This window comes from Setaria viridis, chromosome 3 (genome assembly GCF_005286985.2).
Source record: "Setaria viridis chromosome 3, Setaria_viridis_v4.0, whole genome shotgun sequence".
In the NCBI taxonomy this organism is placed as follows: domain Eukaryota; kingdom Viridiplantae; phylum Streptophyta; class Magnoliopsida; order Poales; family Poaceae; genus Setaria; species Setaria viridis.
Window position 1 is genome coordinate 13,937,175 of NC_048265.2, and position 15,968 is coordinate 13,953,142.

At 51.1% G+C, this 15,968-nt stretch overlaps 2 protein-coding genes and 1 pseudogene across 2 annotated transcripts; all 3 read left to right on the plus strand.

Moving 5' to 3' along the window:
• Positions 1-1,869: 1,869 nt before the first annotated feature.
• LOC117849655 (UDP-glucosyl transferase 73B2-like) lies at positions 1,870-4,022 on the plus strand (annotated as a pseudogene).
• Positions 4,023-4,181: 159 nt separating this feature from the next.
• LOC117849656 (uncharacterized) lies at positions 4,182-5,694 on the plus strand. The gene is made up of 2 exons (XM_034731282.2): positions 4,182-5,360; positions 5,459-5,694. Exons 1-2 carry the CDS (start codon positions 4,327-4,329, stop codon positions 5,475-5,477), a joined length of 1,053 nt encoding a protein of 350 aa, XP_034587173.1. The 5' UTR covers positions 4,182-4,326; the 3' UTR covers positions 5,478-5,694.
• A 90-nt stretch (positions 5,695-5,784) lies between these two features.
• LOC117849654 (scopoletin glucosyltransferase) lies at positions 5,785-7,930 on the plus strand. The gene has a single exon (XM_034731281.2). The coding sequence runs from the start codon at positions 5,950-5,952 to the stop codon at positions 7,435-7,437; it is 1,488 nt and encodes a 495-aa protein (XP_034587172.1). The 5' UTR covers positions 5,785-5,949; the 3' UTR covers positions 7,438-7,930.
• The last annotated feature ends 8,038 nt before the right edge of the window (positions 7,931-15,968 follow it).

Sequence of the window (15,968 nt, forward strand, 5' to 3'; positions counted from 1 at the left end):
CTATGTGGGTAGCTAGAAGCGTTTTGGATGTTGGTCTGTGAAAGTTGTTATCTGTGGTTCCATATTACTGTCTTACTGAGCTGGTCATTGAGAATCTTATAAGGCTATATCCTGGAATTTTCTATTTGGAAGGGTAGCTGTCTGGGTGTTCACCGCTGTCTAGAAAAGAACAGAAAGTACCAAACATGGAAACTATATTTGAAATATCTTTGTGATCAAGTGATAAAGCACCTAACAACCACATGGTGGAGAAACATCATCCTCTGCGAGGCTTGAGTTTAGTATATGCAGTTGTGCAGTCTATATTCTGTTTTGTGCGTTGGTGTCTAACAATATACTACCTCCGTTCTTAAATATATGACACCGTTTACCCAAACTTTTACCAACAGCATTTATTTAATCAATTAGTTTGGTAAAGTGAAATGAGCATCATTAGATCTAACACCAAGACTACTTTAAGCTTAACTTATATATTTAACTTTTTGCACAAATATTTGTAAAAAAGATGAAAAGTCAAACGAATGAAAAAAGTCAATGGTGCCATATATTTAAGAGCGGAAGTAGTACCTTTATACAATTCTATGTTTTTCCCAATGATACTACCTACCTCATGACATTTGTAGTTCTATATTGGTCATAATGGAAATGGCTCAAATAATAAGATATGCACTAGCGCTCCAACAGTACTAAGTACACTAAGAAGTTCATATAAAAAAGAAAGTACAGTGTGAAGTACTTAATAATTTGTGATATTTGTATGTTCATCTCCCTGTGATACCTCCTTGGTGGGATGCAGGAGGGAACAGAAGTGAATTGATTTTACAGGGACATTGACTATCCAAAGGTGCTATGTGCTAGCATCTCACTCTAGGATTTTGCTTTGGTGGTGGTATTCAGTTTCTTTATTCATTTGAAAACTGACTGTTAAAACTATCAGTATGGCTTCAAATCGAGAAGTTCAATATTCCGGTAACTACTCAGAGTACTTTTTTTTTGTTCACGTTGTTTTTGAGAATAACTTGAACGAACTATGTGTACATATGTGATCAGGAAGTGTAGTGTATTGTCACTCATGTCGATGTTTGTATTGTCATATACGCTCTGTATGGGTAGGATTATACAGGTATGTCTCTGTTAACTTATTTGTTCTCCTAGTTTCGTCATCCTTGATACAAAAAAGAAATTACTGTTGTATGATTTTAAAAAGTGTTAATTCCTGTTAGTGGGGATGAACTATATAAGATGCATATATAGATACATTTTTCAATCTCTGGCGCAGTAAGCAAACTGGATCGAGCTCTAATACTGCGGGAGTATGCTTCCGTGGATTACTCCCTGGCATCGAGGCCCAAACTCGACAGCTTTGCAATTTATTTGCCGTGCAGCAATCCGGATGGATTGTAGATCAATGCGTGATCTGCTGCACGCCTGCATTCCTGTGGTTTGACACAGCATCATTCGCTGCTCACTGTTATGATGTTTTTGCTCTTCTGCTTAGCCTGACAGAGTAAGAGACTTGCGATTCATCTGTGGATTGTTTCGTTTCCTGTCCAAAGCATGTGGCATTTCCAGACCTGGGATGAATGCAGGATGCTCTCCCCGGTTCATTAGAAATTCAGGACCTTCACTGTGTCGTGTTCACCATGTGAAAATGACAGAGCTTCGCTAAAACGTCCAGATAGGATAACGTGTCATCTACGGATTTACCTAACAGATGATGATATTCACGGCATTACAATTTTCCTAAAATCAGAACAATGAGGAGAAAGCGGGGGTAGTTGCTTCCAACATTATCTCGTTAACGACTTTGTAATTTTGTTAAAAGTTCGATCCTATTCTATCGAAAGAACAGCCAATTTGATCCCTGAAGTTTCATCTGAGGCTCAACTTAGCTCTTGACATTCCAACCTGTCCATCTGGTTTGGTTAACCTTATGTTGAGTTTACCTTCTCACAAAATGAAGTCTGAGCAAAAGCTAAATGGGCATTTGCATTGGTCCAAATTCTTGGTAAGGCATCGCTGCGCTCACTCTCCGCGCCTCTACTCCAACGTCGTAGCAGCGATGCAAGTTACCTGCCATGATCATCTCATCATTTTGCTTAAATAGGACTTTGGCATGCATCGAGGTCGTATCTAAGTAACCCTAATGCATGAGTTCAATTAATTCAGCATCGTTCTGATCCGATAGTGAGCCTACCAAAGAATCGATGGCCGCTGCCGAGTCCAGCAAGAAGCTGCGCGTCCTTCTCGTGCCCTTCTTCGCCACCAGCCACATCGGCCCATTCACCCGACCTCGCCGTCGTCCTCGCGGCAGCCAAGCCAGACGCCGTCGAGCCCACCGTCGCCGTCACCCCGGCGAACGTCAAGGTGGTTCGCTCAGCCGTCGAGCGGCACGGCCCCGAGGCGAGCGGCCTGGTCAAGATCGCCACGTACCCGTTCCCGCGCGTGGACGGCCTCGCTCCGGGCGTCGAGAACCTCTCCGCCGCCGGCGACGACGGGTGGCGCATCGATGCCGCCGCCATCGACGAGGCCCTGATCCGCCCGGCGCAGGAGGCGCTCGTCAGGGAGCAGTCCCCCGACGCCATCAGCACCGACGTCCACTTCGTCTGGAACAACGCCGTGGCCGCCGAACTCGGCGTGCCGTGCGTCACGTTCAGGGTCATAGGCATCTTCTCGACGCTCGCCATGCACCACCTCACGGTGCCGCCATAGACGGCCATGAGGTGACCGTCCCCGGGTTGCCGGGGCCGGAGATCCGTATCCCCGTGTCCGAGCTGCCGGAGTTCCTGAGACAACAACAGGAGCTCGGCGGGCTCAAGCAGAGCCTTGTGGCCATAGGCAGGTGCTTCGGCGTCGCCATGAACACGTTCCAGGATCTAGAACGGCCGTACTGTGAAACGTGCCTTCGCAGCGGATTCCTGAAGCGCACCTACTTCGTCGTGCCCCTCTCGCTACTGCTACCACCTGCCGAAGCAGGCACCGGCGATTCGCCAAGGGTCAGGTGGCTTGGCACGAAGCCGAGCTGCTCTGTGGTGTACGTGTGCTTCGGCACCTTCGCTGTCATCTCGGAGGACCAGCTCCCGGAGATGGCGCTTGGGCTAGAAGCTTCCGGCAGGCCGTTTCTGTGGGTGGTGAGGGCCGATGGGTGGACGCCGCCGGACGGGTGGGAGGAGCGCGTCGGGGAGAGGGGGATGCTGGTCAGAGGGTGGGCGCCGCAGATGGCGATACTGGCTCATCCGGCGGTCGGCGCGTTCCTGACGCACTGCGGGTCGAGCTCGCTGCTGGAGGCGGCGGCGGCCGGCGTGCCGATGCTGACGTGGCCGCTGGTGTTCGACCAGTTCATCGAGGAGAGGCTGGTGACGGAGGTGCTGAGGATCGGGGAGAGGGTGTGGAGCGGGCCGCGGAGCACGAGGTACGAGGAGAGAGAGGTCGTGCCGGCGGAGGCCGTGGCGCTGGCGGTGGCGAGGTTCCTGGAGCCCGGCGGTGCCGGGGAGGCGGCAAGGGGCAGGGCACGGGAGCTCGCTGCGAAGGCGAATGCGGCCGTGGCGGAGGGCGGCTCGTCGTACCGTGACCTGCGCCGCCTCGTCGATGACCTGGTCCAAGCAAATATAGCGGCGGCGGGGCAGCCTGGTCGTCGCGCGCGTGAATAGCAACCGCATCAACGACGACCGCGAGCAGAACTGGGAATTGCTGGAACCTCTGTATCTCTGCTTAATGTGTATTCTTCTACTCTTGGGTGTTCATTTGAACAACAAAAAGTATCTGATTGCAAGATGTCGAAGGTGATGTGCGAGGGACTGAGCCCAAATACCTGCTCGTGTCAAAAAGACCAGTGCCAGCTGGAGCCCCATCCAAGTTCTCCGCGGCGTCTGCGCCATTGCACACTTCACCAACATGTTGCCTCCGCCCTCCGCTCCGCAGAATTTTCCTCTGACTTTCCAAAAATGCTAGTAGAGTTGAACTTTTCTGTGGCCACTACTCTGACTTTTTTTTAATTAAACTGATGGACGAATTTGCATGAATGAGTGAATGAGTGATGCTCAAAAGGGCCGGCGGGTAGGCCGGAGGCAGTCGTGTCAAAACGTGATTAGCAAAGCATGACGACAGGATGCAGTTCTGGATCCGCTAGCGCTAGCGGGCTGGACGACGTCTTAACGTGGTGGTGGATTAGCTAGCTCAACGGCCGGTGAGCAAGAAGGGTGCGGGAGGACGAGGGAGGTAGAAGAAGAAGACAAACCCGAGTGGTTGGAGTTTGATCTCGCCAAAAAAGTTGCTCGAAATCTAGATAACGCCTTATCTTCTCTGGCACCGACGCTTCCCGCGCCAATGGCTCTGAACAACCTCCTGAACCTTCCTCCCTCCAAGGGCGCGCTCAAACCCTCGCTCCCGCCACTCCCGACGCGCCCGTCGCTCCCCGCGCCACCGCGACGACCCCGTCTCCGTCCCTCCCTCACCTTCCTCCGCAGCGAGCCGCGGCGTGTCGTCCACTCGTCCGCGTCGTCGTCCCCGCCGTCGGACGCCGCGCCCTCGCCGCCGTCGTCGAGGGAAGAGGCCGTCGCGCAGGCGCGGTCCTGCCTCGCCACGGCGCTGCAGAGGCCGCTCAACAACTCGGTCCCGCTCAAGAAGCTCAAGAGGCAGCGCCAGCCTCGGCTCCGCGCCGAGATCCCCGTCGTCGACGACTCGCCGGGCTCCCTCGCTCGCCTCGCGCTCGACGTGTTCTCCGGCGGCGCGGGCGTGTCGAAGAAGGGCTCCCCGGCGAGGCTGCTGCTCGTCTGGCCCTCGGCCGACGCGCTGGCGGTGGCAATGCGGGAGTTCGAGAGTTCGGGGGACTCGGCGACTGCGCACGCGCAGCTGGGCTCGGAGGCGCCGGACGTGCTGAGCGCCTGCGACGCCGCCGTGTTCCTGGCGCCGGGGCCGGCGCAGGTGGAGCAGGTGAAGGCTGCCGCCGCCGCGGTGGACCCCAAGCCGGTGGTCCTGTTCAACCCCGCGTGGAGCTTCGATGATGAGGAGGGGGAGGCGTTCGGCGCCGGTGCGAGGGGCTTCGTGGGTTCCTTTAGCGTGGTGTACTCCTTCACGGGGCTGGAGGTGCGAGGCCTGCTGAGCAAGAAGAGGGGCGTGCTGCTCCGGTGCGTCGACGGCGGGAGGTTTGGCGGCGAGAGCTGGGTGCTCATGGTGGAGAATGACGGCGGCGCGCCCGAGGGGCAGGAGTTCAAGGTCGTGTCTCGGCTGAAGAAGCGGCCGACGATCGGCGAGGTGGAGACGATGCTGTACAACCTCATGGCCGCCAACTCGCCCGTGACCAAGTCGGCCCGGTTCCTCAGGGAGATGGTGTCCAATGTGACCGGAGGGAAGGCGAAGCAGTAATTCGTCCTGCTGCCTGCATGAATTTGATTTTAGGATAGGTTGGTTTAGATGATTTTTCACGGTGTCCTCTGAATTTCTTGTGCCATGCACGCAGGCACTGTTTTGGTTGGTAATTCAGACGATGACATTGCAAGGTCGGCAAGCAACTCATTGGATTCGAACCATCCCCTGCAAGATTATTCTGTTCGGATGAACCATGCAATTAAGGTTCATCCTTGTACTATTACCAGCACTAGTTTAACAGCTCTTGCAGCTTTTTTTGTAGATGTTGTAATGTCAAGACAAAAAAAAATTTGAGAGGCAACAGTTATTTAAATTGAGATTAAAATCCCTGCTGGCCTGGTCGATAGAGATAAGATATTAAATTGAGATTAGAAAAGGATGTAACAGTTCTTTAAATTGCGAGCAGGCTTTTGCATTGTTTTTTACCAAACCTAAAAGAAAACTAAGGTTGGTTTTCATCATGCTATAAACTAATTGACATGAGATTAGCACGCTGAAGCAAAATTAAAGCTAGAGCACTCCTGCAGTCCTGCTGCCCTCCCAACCCAAATCCTTACACCAGTACACATCCTGCAATCAGCCATGGCTACAGCTGAGCAGAGCAAGAAGCTGCGCATCCTTCTGATACCCTTCTTCGCCACCAGCCACATCGGTCCGTACACCGACCTCGCCGTCCGCCTCGCAGCGGCCAGGCCGGGCTTCGTCGAGCCCGCCGTCGCCGTCACCCCGGCGAACGTCCCTGTGGTTCGGTCGTTCCTCGAGCAGCACGGCCCCGCGGCGTGCGGCCTGGTCGAGATCGCCACGTACCTGTTCCCGCGCGTGGACGGCCTCGCTCCGGGCGTTGAGAACCTCTCCGCTGCCGGAGACGACGCGTGGCGCATCGACGCCGCCGCAATCGATGAGGCGCTCACCCGGCCGGCGCAGGAGGCGCTTCTCATGGAGCGGTGCCCCGACGCTGTCGTCACGGACTACCACTTCTTCTGGAACAGCAGCATCGCCGCCGAGCTTGGCGTGCCGTGCGTCGCGTTCAGTGTCATCGGTGCCTTCTCGTCGCTCGTCATGCGCCTCCTCGGCGGTGCCGTCAGAGACGGCGGGTCCGAGTCCCAGGTGGTGGTCGTCCCCGGGTTACCGGGGCCCGAGATACAGATCCCTGTTGCCGAGCTGCCGGAGTTCTTGAGACGGCCGCCGGAGTCCGACGACAAGCGCAACCAGGGCCGGGCGGGGCTGTCCAGCTGCCTCGGCGTCGCCATGAACACGTACCAGGACCTGGAGCAGCAGTACTGCGAGTTGTTCGTGCGCGTCGCATCCTTGAAGCGTGGCTACTTCGTCGGCCCCGTCTCGTTGCCATTGCCACCGGCCGCAGCAGGCACCGACGAGTCGCCGTGCATCAGGTGGCTCGGCTCCAAGCTTAGCTGCTCGGTGGTGTACGTGTGCTTCGGCACCTTCGCTGTCATCTCGGAGGACCAGCTCCCGGAGCTGGCGCTTGGGCTAGAAGCTTCCGGCAGGCCGTTTCTGTGGGTGGTGAGGGCCGATGGGTGGACGCCGCCGGACGGGTGGGAGGAGCGCGTCGGGGAGAGGGGGATGCTGGTCAGAGGGTGGGCGCCGCAGACGGCGATACTGGCTCATCCGGCGGTCGGCGCGTTCCTGACGCACTGCGGGTCGAGCTCGCTGCTGGAGGCGGCGGCGGCCGGCGTGCCGATGCTGACGTGGCCGCTGGTGTTCGACCAGTTCATCGAGGAGAGGCTGGTGACGGAGGTGCTGAGGATCGGGGAGAGGGTGTGGAGCGGGCCGCGGAGCACGAGGTACGAGGAGAGAGAGGTCGTGCCGGCGGAGGCCGTGGCGCGGGCGGTGGCGAGGTTCCTGGAGCCCGGCGGTGCCGGGGAGGCGGCGAGGGGCAGGGCGCGGGAGCTCGCCGCAAAGGCCCACGCCGCCGTGGCGGAAGGCGGGTCGTCGTCCCGTGATCTGCATCGTCTCATCGATGACCTGATCGAGGCCAGAGCGGCTGCCGGCCTGACGACCTCGCCGTCCGTTGCACCCGTGGAAACGAGCAACAATACTGACGGCAAGTAGAGGTGGAATCTCAGGAGATGTCTCCGGCGAGCGGTGGCTGTTTGTCGTCGATGAAGAGAGAAAAAAAACAAATTAGAACGGCCATCGTCGACATGTGCAATGTGTTGCTTCTCATGGGTGTAATTTTGAACTTGATTTTGTGTTGTCTGCCATTATGCAATCAGTTGTCGCCAGTAGTGGTGACTGGTGAACCGGCGGTACTGAGGTATCTGATTTCAAGAGACCAAAATATGATCTGCATTTTCCCTTAAAAACTATTTGCAAGGTAATTTAACGTCTGGTAACTTAACAGTACTGTATACCACATCCTTAATCTTCATCTCTCAGTTGTGCGCAAATGCAGTTTGCTGTGCTTGTCACCAACAAAACATGATGCATTGAGCCAGGTCATATAGTGTTGGTCTCAAAGGGTGGGAAAAACACTTGTAATCTTGGTCTCCCTCTACAACAGGGTAGGGCTTCACTTTTATAATGACCCGTAGGTCATTTTACATCCCGAAAATATCCTTCCTCACCTACTGCATTCCTAGGATATGCCGTACATAAAGATTATTGAGGTAACGTGTACAAGTTGAATTCTCCTACGTAGTTACACTTCTCATGCATTCATGTAGTCATGCTTCTCTCGCCTTCATGTAGTCACACTTCTCACGCTTTCATGTAGTCACGCTTCTCACGCCTTCATGTCCTTAACCTCAGGACTTCTTCTTTGTGCCAGATTGAGCCTTTAGCTTCGCACTCTTAGCCTCGCGCTGAAAGAGCTCCGTAACCTTGAGCCTTTATCTCGAGCCCGAGATAGATGTCCAACCTTGTGGCATCTAGTTTAGTTCCGATCCTGAGTAAAAAGCAGAGTGAAAAGCTCGGTGTTCAAGACCAAAATGTGAACACTTGAGGGTAAGTTAATTTATAACTTAGTCGTCAGCCAATAACTGTTAGCTTCGAAGTTAAAGTAATAAAGAAGTTGCGAAGTTAACCGAGTTTATACGTTGGTTCAGAACCTGCGAGGTTAACCGAGTTTTATCTGCTAACCTTGATCTTGCGAGGTTAGGAAGTTTCCGCCTACGAACGTCGCTCGAGGTTGTTCGGTTTTTGGGCGATCCCAACATAGAGCTAGGGAACGGAGTGGAATGCGAGTTTCATTAGCATAGATAAATGACATGTAATACTTGCTTCTCAGGTCTGCAGAGGAGACATCTGACAGTGAGGCCAAAATTAAACTTTTTTTGAGAGACGGCAAGAGATCTTCTCGTTTCCCATGCAACAACGAAGAAAAGGAGACTGATCGAGGCCTGTTTGAATCCATAAGCTAAATTTTAGTTCTACATTTTTAGCTCAAAATTTAGCTCTTGGGATCCAAACAGGAGGGTAAAAATTGACAAATAGCTAAACTTTGAGCTAAAAACTTTAGCCCCCAAAGAGGCCGTAAACTGAGTTAAAAGTGATCCCCAAGATCAAGTTTCACCCCTACCCCCCTTTCCTCTCTCCTCTGCGTGGTCCCCTTGCCCCTCCTGCACTCCCTCTCTCCTCCAACGCCCGCCGCCTCCGCTCGACCCCGCCTCCTCTGGCCGGCCCACCGCCTCCGCCCGCCCCCCCCCCCCGCCTCCGCCTTGCCCCCGCCGGCCACCTCCTCCTCCGCCTCCGCCTTGCCCCCGCCACCGCCGGCCACCTCCTTCTCCGCCTCCAGATTTGCGGGCCGCGGCCGCCGCCAGATCTTCGACTTCACCTCCGCCCTCTCCATGTGCTACCGGCGCCACGCTGGATCCGGGAGGCGGGAGCAGACCCGTGTGCTCCCGGTGCCACGCCGGAGGAGCTGGCGGGCACCGTGGCGGCGCTCCCGACGCCCTCCGCCAGGGAGGTGCCCGAGGCCTCGGTGTCGGCCAGGAGCGTGCGGACGGCGGCCGCATCGCCGGATCTGGGGCCCACGGCTGCCGGCGGGGAAGAGAGGGCCGCGGCACCGGCGGGTGGGGATGGTGGCTCGGGAAGACGGCGGCAAGGACTCAGGGGCGAAGGGGAGAGGAGAGAGAGAGGGAAAAGAGGAGGAGGGAGTCGTTAATAAGGGCAAATAAGTCATTGTTTGATGAGGGACTAAAATTTAGCCCATGGATCCAAACACCCTAGCAGAACTAAATTTTAGGGGCTAAATTTTAGGAGCTAAAGTTTAGCTCATGAACTAGTGATCCAAACACCACCTTACAAGCATTCTCGTTCTGATCTCCGGAGTTAGTGCCGCTGAGCAAGGTGCTTGTCACTCCGTGTTAAGTGCCGTTGATAGTGCGGTCATGCGGAGGGGCCGAGGACCCCAATTCTAATTCTAACAGAGGACCGGGGCACCAGACTCATCGCAATGGAAATCCACAGGAATTGAATACGAAGGGGGTGTTTGGATCCCCAGACTAAACTTTAAGTTCCGGTCACATCGAATATTTAGATACTAATTAGGAGTATTAAATATAGACTATTTACAAAACTCATTGCACAGATGGAGGCTAAACGGCGAGATGAATCTATTAAGTCTAATTAGTTCATGATTTGACAATGTGCTGCTACAGTGACCATTTGCTAATGATGGATTAATTAGGCTTAATAGGTTCATCTCGCCGTTTAGCCTCCATCTGTGTAATTAGTTTTATAATTAACTCATATTTAGTCCTCCTAATTAGCCTCCGAATATTCGATGTGACATGGACTACACTTCAGCTCCAGGATTCAAACACCCCAAAGACAACCTAAATTTTTCCTGTCACTGTTGCGCGGGAACAGATTAGGTGGGCACCAGTTTGTCTGGTAACTCTGGCTGCGTTCTCCACAAACTCTTCACAACGAAGCAGACACCGCGGATTTCGTTACTCGAAACAAGATTTGATCTGCGCGCAGCTTGCATTGTTTATTCCGTGGAGTTACGATGTCGAGATCAAACAAATTGATTGCTTTGTATTTTATACCACACGAGATCCACGTTATGGTTTCCATCCTTCGCGATGCATTATTGCTTGTGATCGGGAGGCAGGTGAGGGCCTCGTGAGGCCATGACCGTGAGGCGTGAGTGAGTTAATGCGATCTTGTTGCCTTCTATAACTTCCATGCGGTGCGCGCGCCGCATTGTTTACTCCGTAACACGACAGATCGCCGTGCTTAGGCAAGAAGATAGCTCCAGCCGCCCCGGCCAAGCCCACAGCATCAAGCTAGTCAAACCATGGCTTCCCCTACACGGAGCTATAGTTTTCCAAATGGCCGCCCGGCCCTAGCCCGGCACTAACCCATCCTAGCCCGGCACTATTAGGCCCGAAGGGTTTTCGTGCCGGGCTGGGCTGGCACTGCGTGCCGAGGAGGCGGCCCAGGCCCGACCCGATGACCTTTTTATCAGGTCGGGCCAGCCCACTAACACGACGGGCCATGCCGTGCTAGTGCCCGGCCCGACACTAGCAGCGGCGGCCGGCTCCAGTTGCCCCCGGAGGGCGGCAACGGCTGGCCTCCCGCAGACGGTCGGCCCCTGGTGGCGGCGGCGGCCGGCCCCCGTGTCGACCCCTGGCGGCGGTGGCCGGCCCCCCGCGTCGGCCCCTAGCGGCGCCGTCGCTGGCCCCCCGCGGAGCTGGCCTCCTACGGTGGGCATGGTGGCCACCGTCCCCAAGCAAGCAGGAAGGTCGGGAGGAAGGTGGGAGGACCCGGGAGGGAGGTGGGAGGACCCTGGGAGGCTGGGATCTTGGGGACGGGTGGACGGCCAAATGGGGAAAATTGAAAGGATAAGTTAGGGTTCTGCATTTAGATCGGGCCGCATCGGGCCAGCCCAAAAATCGTGCCGAGCTTGTGCTGGCCCAGCGTGCCGGGGAGGCGGCCTAGGCCCGGCACTATCATCGTGCCGGGCTAGCCCTGGTACTATTCATTTCGTGCTAGGCCCGTGCTTGTGCCGTGCTTTTTAGTGCCTGGCGAGGTCGGTGTGGAGGAAGTGACGTCCAAAAATCAATTTTCTGAAAAGGAAGTTTGTGCCTCTCCTGTTGTCAAGGCTGAGTGTTGCTGAAACCCTGTCTGTTGTCTGTACTGCTGTAAGTGTTGTTGGTAACTGTTAAGCAGTGTAGTGTGTTTTTGCTTGCTGGTCTGGTCGCTCAGGCAGGGCATCTGCACATAATCTTCAGGTAGATACTCTAGCTGCTATGTTACTCAAGGAAAATGGAGACAACTTGATGTGGTCTCTTCGAAATGATAGTTTTGTATCTTGCAGTCGACACTTGTGCTTGGAGGCTTTTGTTTGATATTGTGTCGAATATATGTACGATTCCGCTGCGCACTCTAACAGCTTTTTGATCACTGCTTAAAACAATTTATTGCAAAGTTACAAACAACTTCTAAACGCATCAAATTAACAACCTGTCACGGCTCGCCGGAGACACCTCCAGGAACCTCGCCGGTCGCCACCACCCGAGCCACGGCCTCCTTAACAAATCTATTAACATATATAGTACATAATAAATGTAACGTCAAGATATACTTCATAATAAAATTAACAACACTAATTTGATGTTGTAGGTTTTGATGTATATTTTTCTATAAATCTAGTTAAACTTAGACAAATTTAACTTAGAACAAAATTAAAACACCTTCCATTTTCAAACGGTAAGAGTATCTATCTTTACATTATATTATATTCTATATTAGTATTTGAAAGTTAAAAGATATATCTCGAGGGAGCCAAGAAATTACTACATTAATTAGAAAAAGGAAACGTCTATATGATTGATTTTAGTAATCTAACAGACTACAATGAATCTACACCGAACAAAGAGTCAGTATCAAATGCAATTAATAGCTACCTAAATTAGCAATAAAAGAAAAAATAATTAGTAGATTGATTTTGATATAAATTGGAAATAAAACCTAAATAAAGTGTTAATGTCCAATACAATTCATAAGTAGCTAATTTTGGAATAAATATAGTGAATGTATTTTTTTATTTTCATTTGGGGTGATTAAACAAAGAGCTAAATTAACTTAAAGCTAAATTTTGAATAAAATATAAAAATAGTTTTTTCATTTTTCATATAATGGAAATCACCTAATAGGGCCCATGAATAATACAGTTGTAATAAGTAAAATTAGATTAAAACTCAAATATCAAATATTTTGTGCGTCGGATTTCAGATGTTCGAATTGAGTTGTCAGAAAGCAAGTTCTTCATGTAGGTATTGCATCGTATTTAGATAACACTAAATGTTCATATATTATACTTCTCGTGATGTTACTTGGGATCAATCCGAGTGTAGTTTAGCTGGTAATGTTTCTTATGGTGGAATCTATCCAACAGGGTTTGAGTTCTTGACTCGGTACTGGTGCTTGTATTTTTCTAAATTTATTTTTAGATTAACCAACACTGTTCTTTCAGTGGTAGGTGATGTGACCCCGACAGTGAGGCGTCAATGGTGATTCCATCAATTTCAAGGATCTTCTAGCTTAGTCTAGCATATATATACTCCTCCGTAGCTACAAATGAACTGGGAAGTCTGCCTTTTCACTGTGGGATTTTTGTCCATGCTATTAGTTCTGATGATGTTTTTTTAATCCCAAGTGGCATGCGTGGTTATTGCCTCTGGGGTGGTGTGTGTGTGGGGTAGTAGAGTGAAGGTTGAGGGGGGCCTTCCTAATTAGCGCGTGCACTAGGATGGTTTCCGGCCATCGATTCCCGAGCAACCCCCCAACTTTCCATGTTGGGAAAGTTTTAAATCCCGCAACTTTCCATTTTCAGAATATCATAACTTATGCACATAACTTCGATGCATAACTTCATAATGTAATTTCTTATGAGATAATTTTTTAGTATAACTTCAATAACGTGCAGAACTTATGTGTACAACTTCTAGGTACAATTTGTAAGAATAACTTCGAATTTTGTTTTTTAGAAAGTTGTAACCTATATGCATAATTTGTACGCATAATTTTTTTCCGTGATAAATTTCGTATACAACTTTTATGATATACATAATTTATACGCATAACATTTGTCATAACTTTTGAGAAAATATTGTTAAAAAAAATTATGCACATAACTTATACGTGTATACAATATTTACTTGGTATAGAAAAAATAATTGAAAAGAAAAAAACGTGGGTCAGCACATGGACGGGCCTCACGTGGGACCCAGCGGCTGCTGCGTCACGCGTCGTGAAGCGATGCACCGCGCGCGCAGATTCAATATTGTGTGTGACGGTGAAGATGATGACTACATGCATGGAAAACGTGATGGGATGGAAAATTTATGAATGGCGAAATCTTTCATTGATATTGAAGTATACCAACTCGGTTCAATGGTATATTAATAGCACATGTTTCTTTCTATATCCTTCATGGATCCATTTTTTCCCTTAAATATAAGGACGATGATGAACTATTGGACCATAGAAAGACTATTGCGTGCGTTATAAGACGAAGAAATCGCAGCAAGCAATTGCATCGTCTGCATCACTGCATGACATGGGGAGTGATGACTAGGAGTCTAGGACGCACGGCGTCGGAGCACGACGGCAAGCATGGTGAAGACGAATTGTGCTCGTGCTGGACCGGGAACCAAGCGGGCCATGATTACAAGGGAACGGGATGATGAGAAGCGAGCATCAACACACAGGGCCGAGCCAGCAAAAATCGAGACCCTGTACCAAACTCTAAAATGAGACCTACCTCCCTAAAAAATTAGGACTATAAATAAAATATATGATATATATCATAATAAAATATATCAAATTAATTGGATCAGAAATCAGATTAGTATATCTGTAGCGATCGGCGAAAAGAAAGTCCTCTGCAGTTATACCGAATCCCGATTCCCAACGGCAGGGTCGGCAGGACGCTGCCGCTGCGGCGCTGCCTACCGGCGATTGGCGAAAAGGATGGAGTCCTGGGTGCAGCCGTGCAGGCCCCAGCGCCCAGCGCCCAATCGCCGGCAGGCCGATCGCGCACCTGCAGGCTGCGTCTCTGCGACGAAGGATGGATGCCGTATGAATCTATTATTCTATTCGACTATTCGAGTATTCGACAGGTCACGCACGAGACAGGCGACAGATCACAGATGGATATGGATGGAGTCCTGCTATCCTGGTCGATGGCGCCCTGCGGCCCTGGCCCCCTGGCGTCCTGTGATCCTATCCTGCAGACCTGCACCTGCGAGAGGGCATCTAGCCATCTGATGCCTGCCAAGCTCTTATAGTGCCATCGACTGATTCACTGATCGACTGACGGGCCACAGGCCCATAGTTAACCAACCAGTTGGTGGCCCCCTCCAATTTAGGGGCCCTGTTCGACCGAACCGGTCGCACACCCTTGTGCTCGGCCCTGTCAACACAGATGATCTGTACTACGTTCTCGCAAGAAAAAGATACCTGATCGAAACCCAGGCCAACTTGTTCTGATTTCTGAACACTCAAATAAATATGGACGACTTTGCCCTTGGTAGTATGTAACGAGTCCCTCTCAAGTAGGGTGAAACTAGGCGTTCAAAAGTCAAATATGAACGAGAAAGTCTTCAAACTAATTATTATGACCCAAATTCTATATTTTCAAACAAAATGCATAAAAACAGCGAAGCTAGGGCCTTGTTTAGTTGGCTAAATTGGGAGGTGCCAAATTACTGTGCTGGCACTGTAGCACACTATAGCGTTTCGTTTGTATTTGTGAATTATTGTTCAAACATTAACTAATTAGGCTCAAAAGATTCGTCTCGCAAAGTACAACAAAACTGTACAATTAGTTTTTAATTTCATCTACATTTAGTACTCCATGCATGTACCGCAAGTTTGATGTGATGGGGAATCTTCTTTTTGCATAGTGCTAAAGTTGGGAGTTAGGGGTGAAGTAAACAAGGGCTAGGTTGGGTTGTTTAGGAATGGAGAAGGGAAATTACTGGTGAAATACATGCATAAAAACTCAACAACAAACAGCTCAAACACGATTACACCCACGCGCGCAAATCAGCGAGTGTTTGCAAATGTGGAATGGGAGAATGCTTTCAGTAATCACGTCCTGCACGCCCTATCAACTTCTTTATCCGACCACTGTCCTATTTTGCTTTCCAACTAATGTGGACCGAGACGCTCCAAATCCTTCAAATTCGAGAACTTCTGGATGATGCTCCCGGGATTCAAGGACACAGTAACCTGGGCGTGGAACATGCAGTCACCACACGTCGAGCCTTTCCACAGACTCTATCACAAGCTCCAGGCCACAGCCGTTGCACTGAGTGAGTGGAGCAGCCGTCTTATACCAGATGTGAAAATGCAGATGCATATGGTCCTAGAAGTGATACTCAGGTTGGACATAGCGCAAGAACACCAAGCACTCATGGAGGCTGAGCATCTCCTACGTAGCCGACTCAAATTAAGGGCCATGGGACTAGCTGTCATTGAACGCGTGCGTAAGTATCAGGCAAGTAGAATAACAAACCTTAAGCTACGAGATGCCAATACACGTTATTTTCATCGGTGGGTCAACTCTAGACGACGGAAAAACTACATCCAGAAGTTAAGAAAGGGGAGTGGATGGGCGTGCACAC

Bases quoted from the DNA above. Each gene is read 5' to 3' on its own strand.
- LOC117849656 (XM_034731282.2), top strand. From the start codon at position 4,327: ATGGCTCTGAACAACCTCCTGAACCTTCCTCCCTCCAAGGGCGCGCTC.
- LOC117849654 (XM_034731281.2), top strand. From the start codon at position 5,950: ATGGCTACAGCTGAGCAGAGCAAGAAGCTGCGCATCCTTCTGATACCC.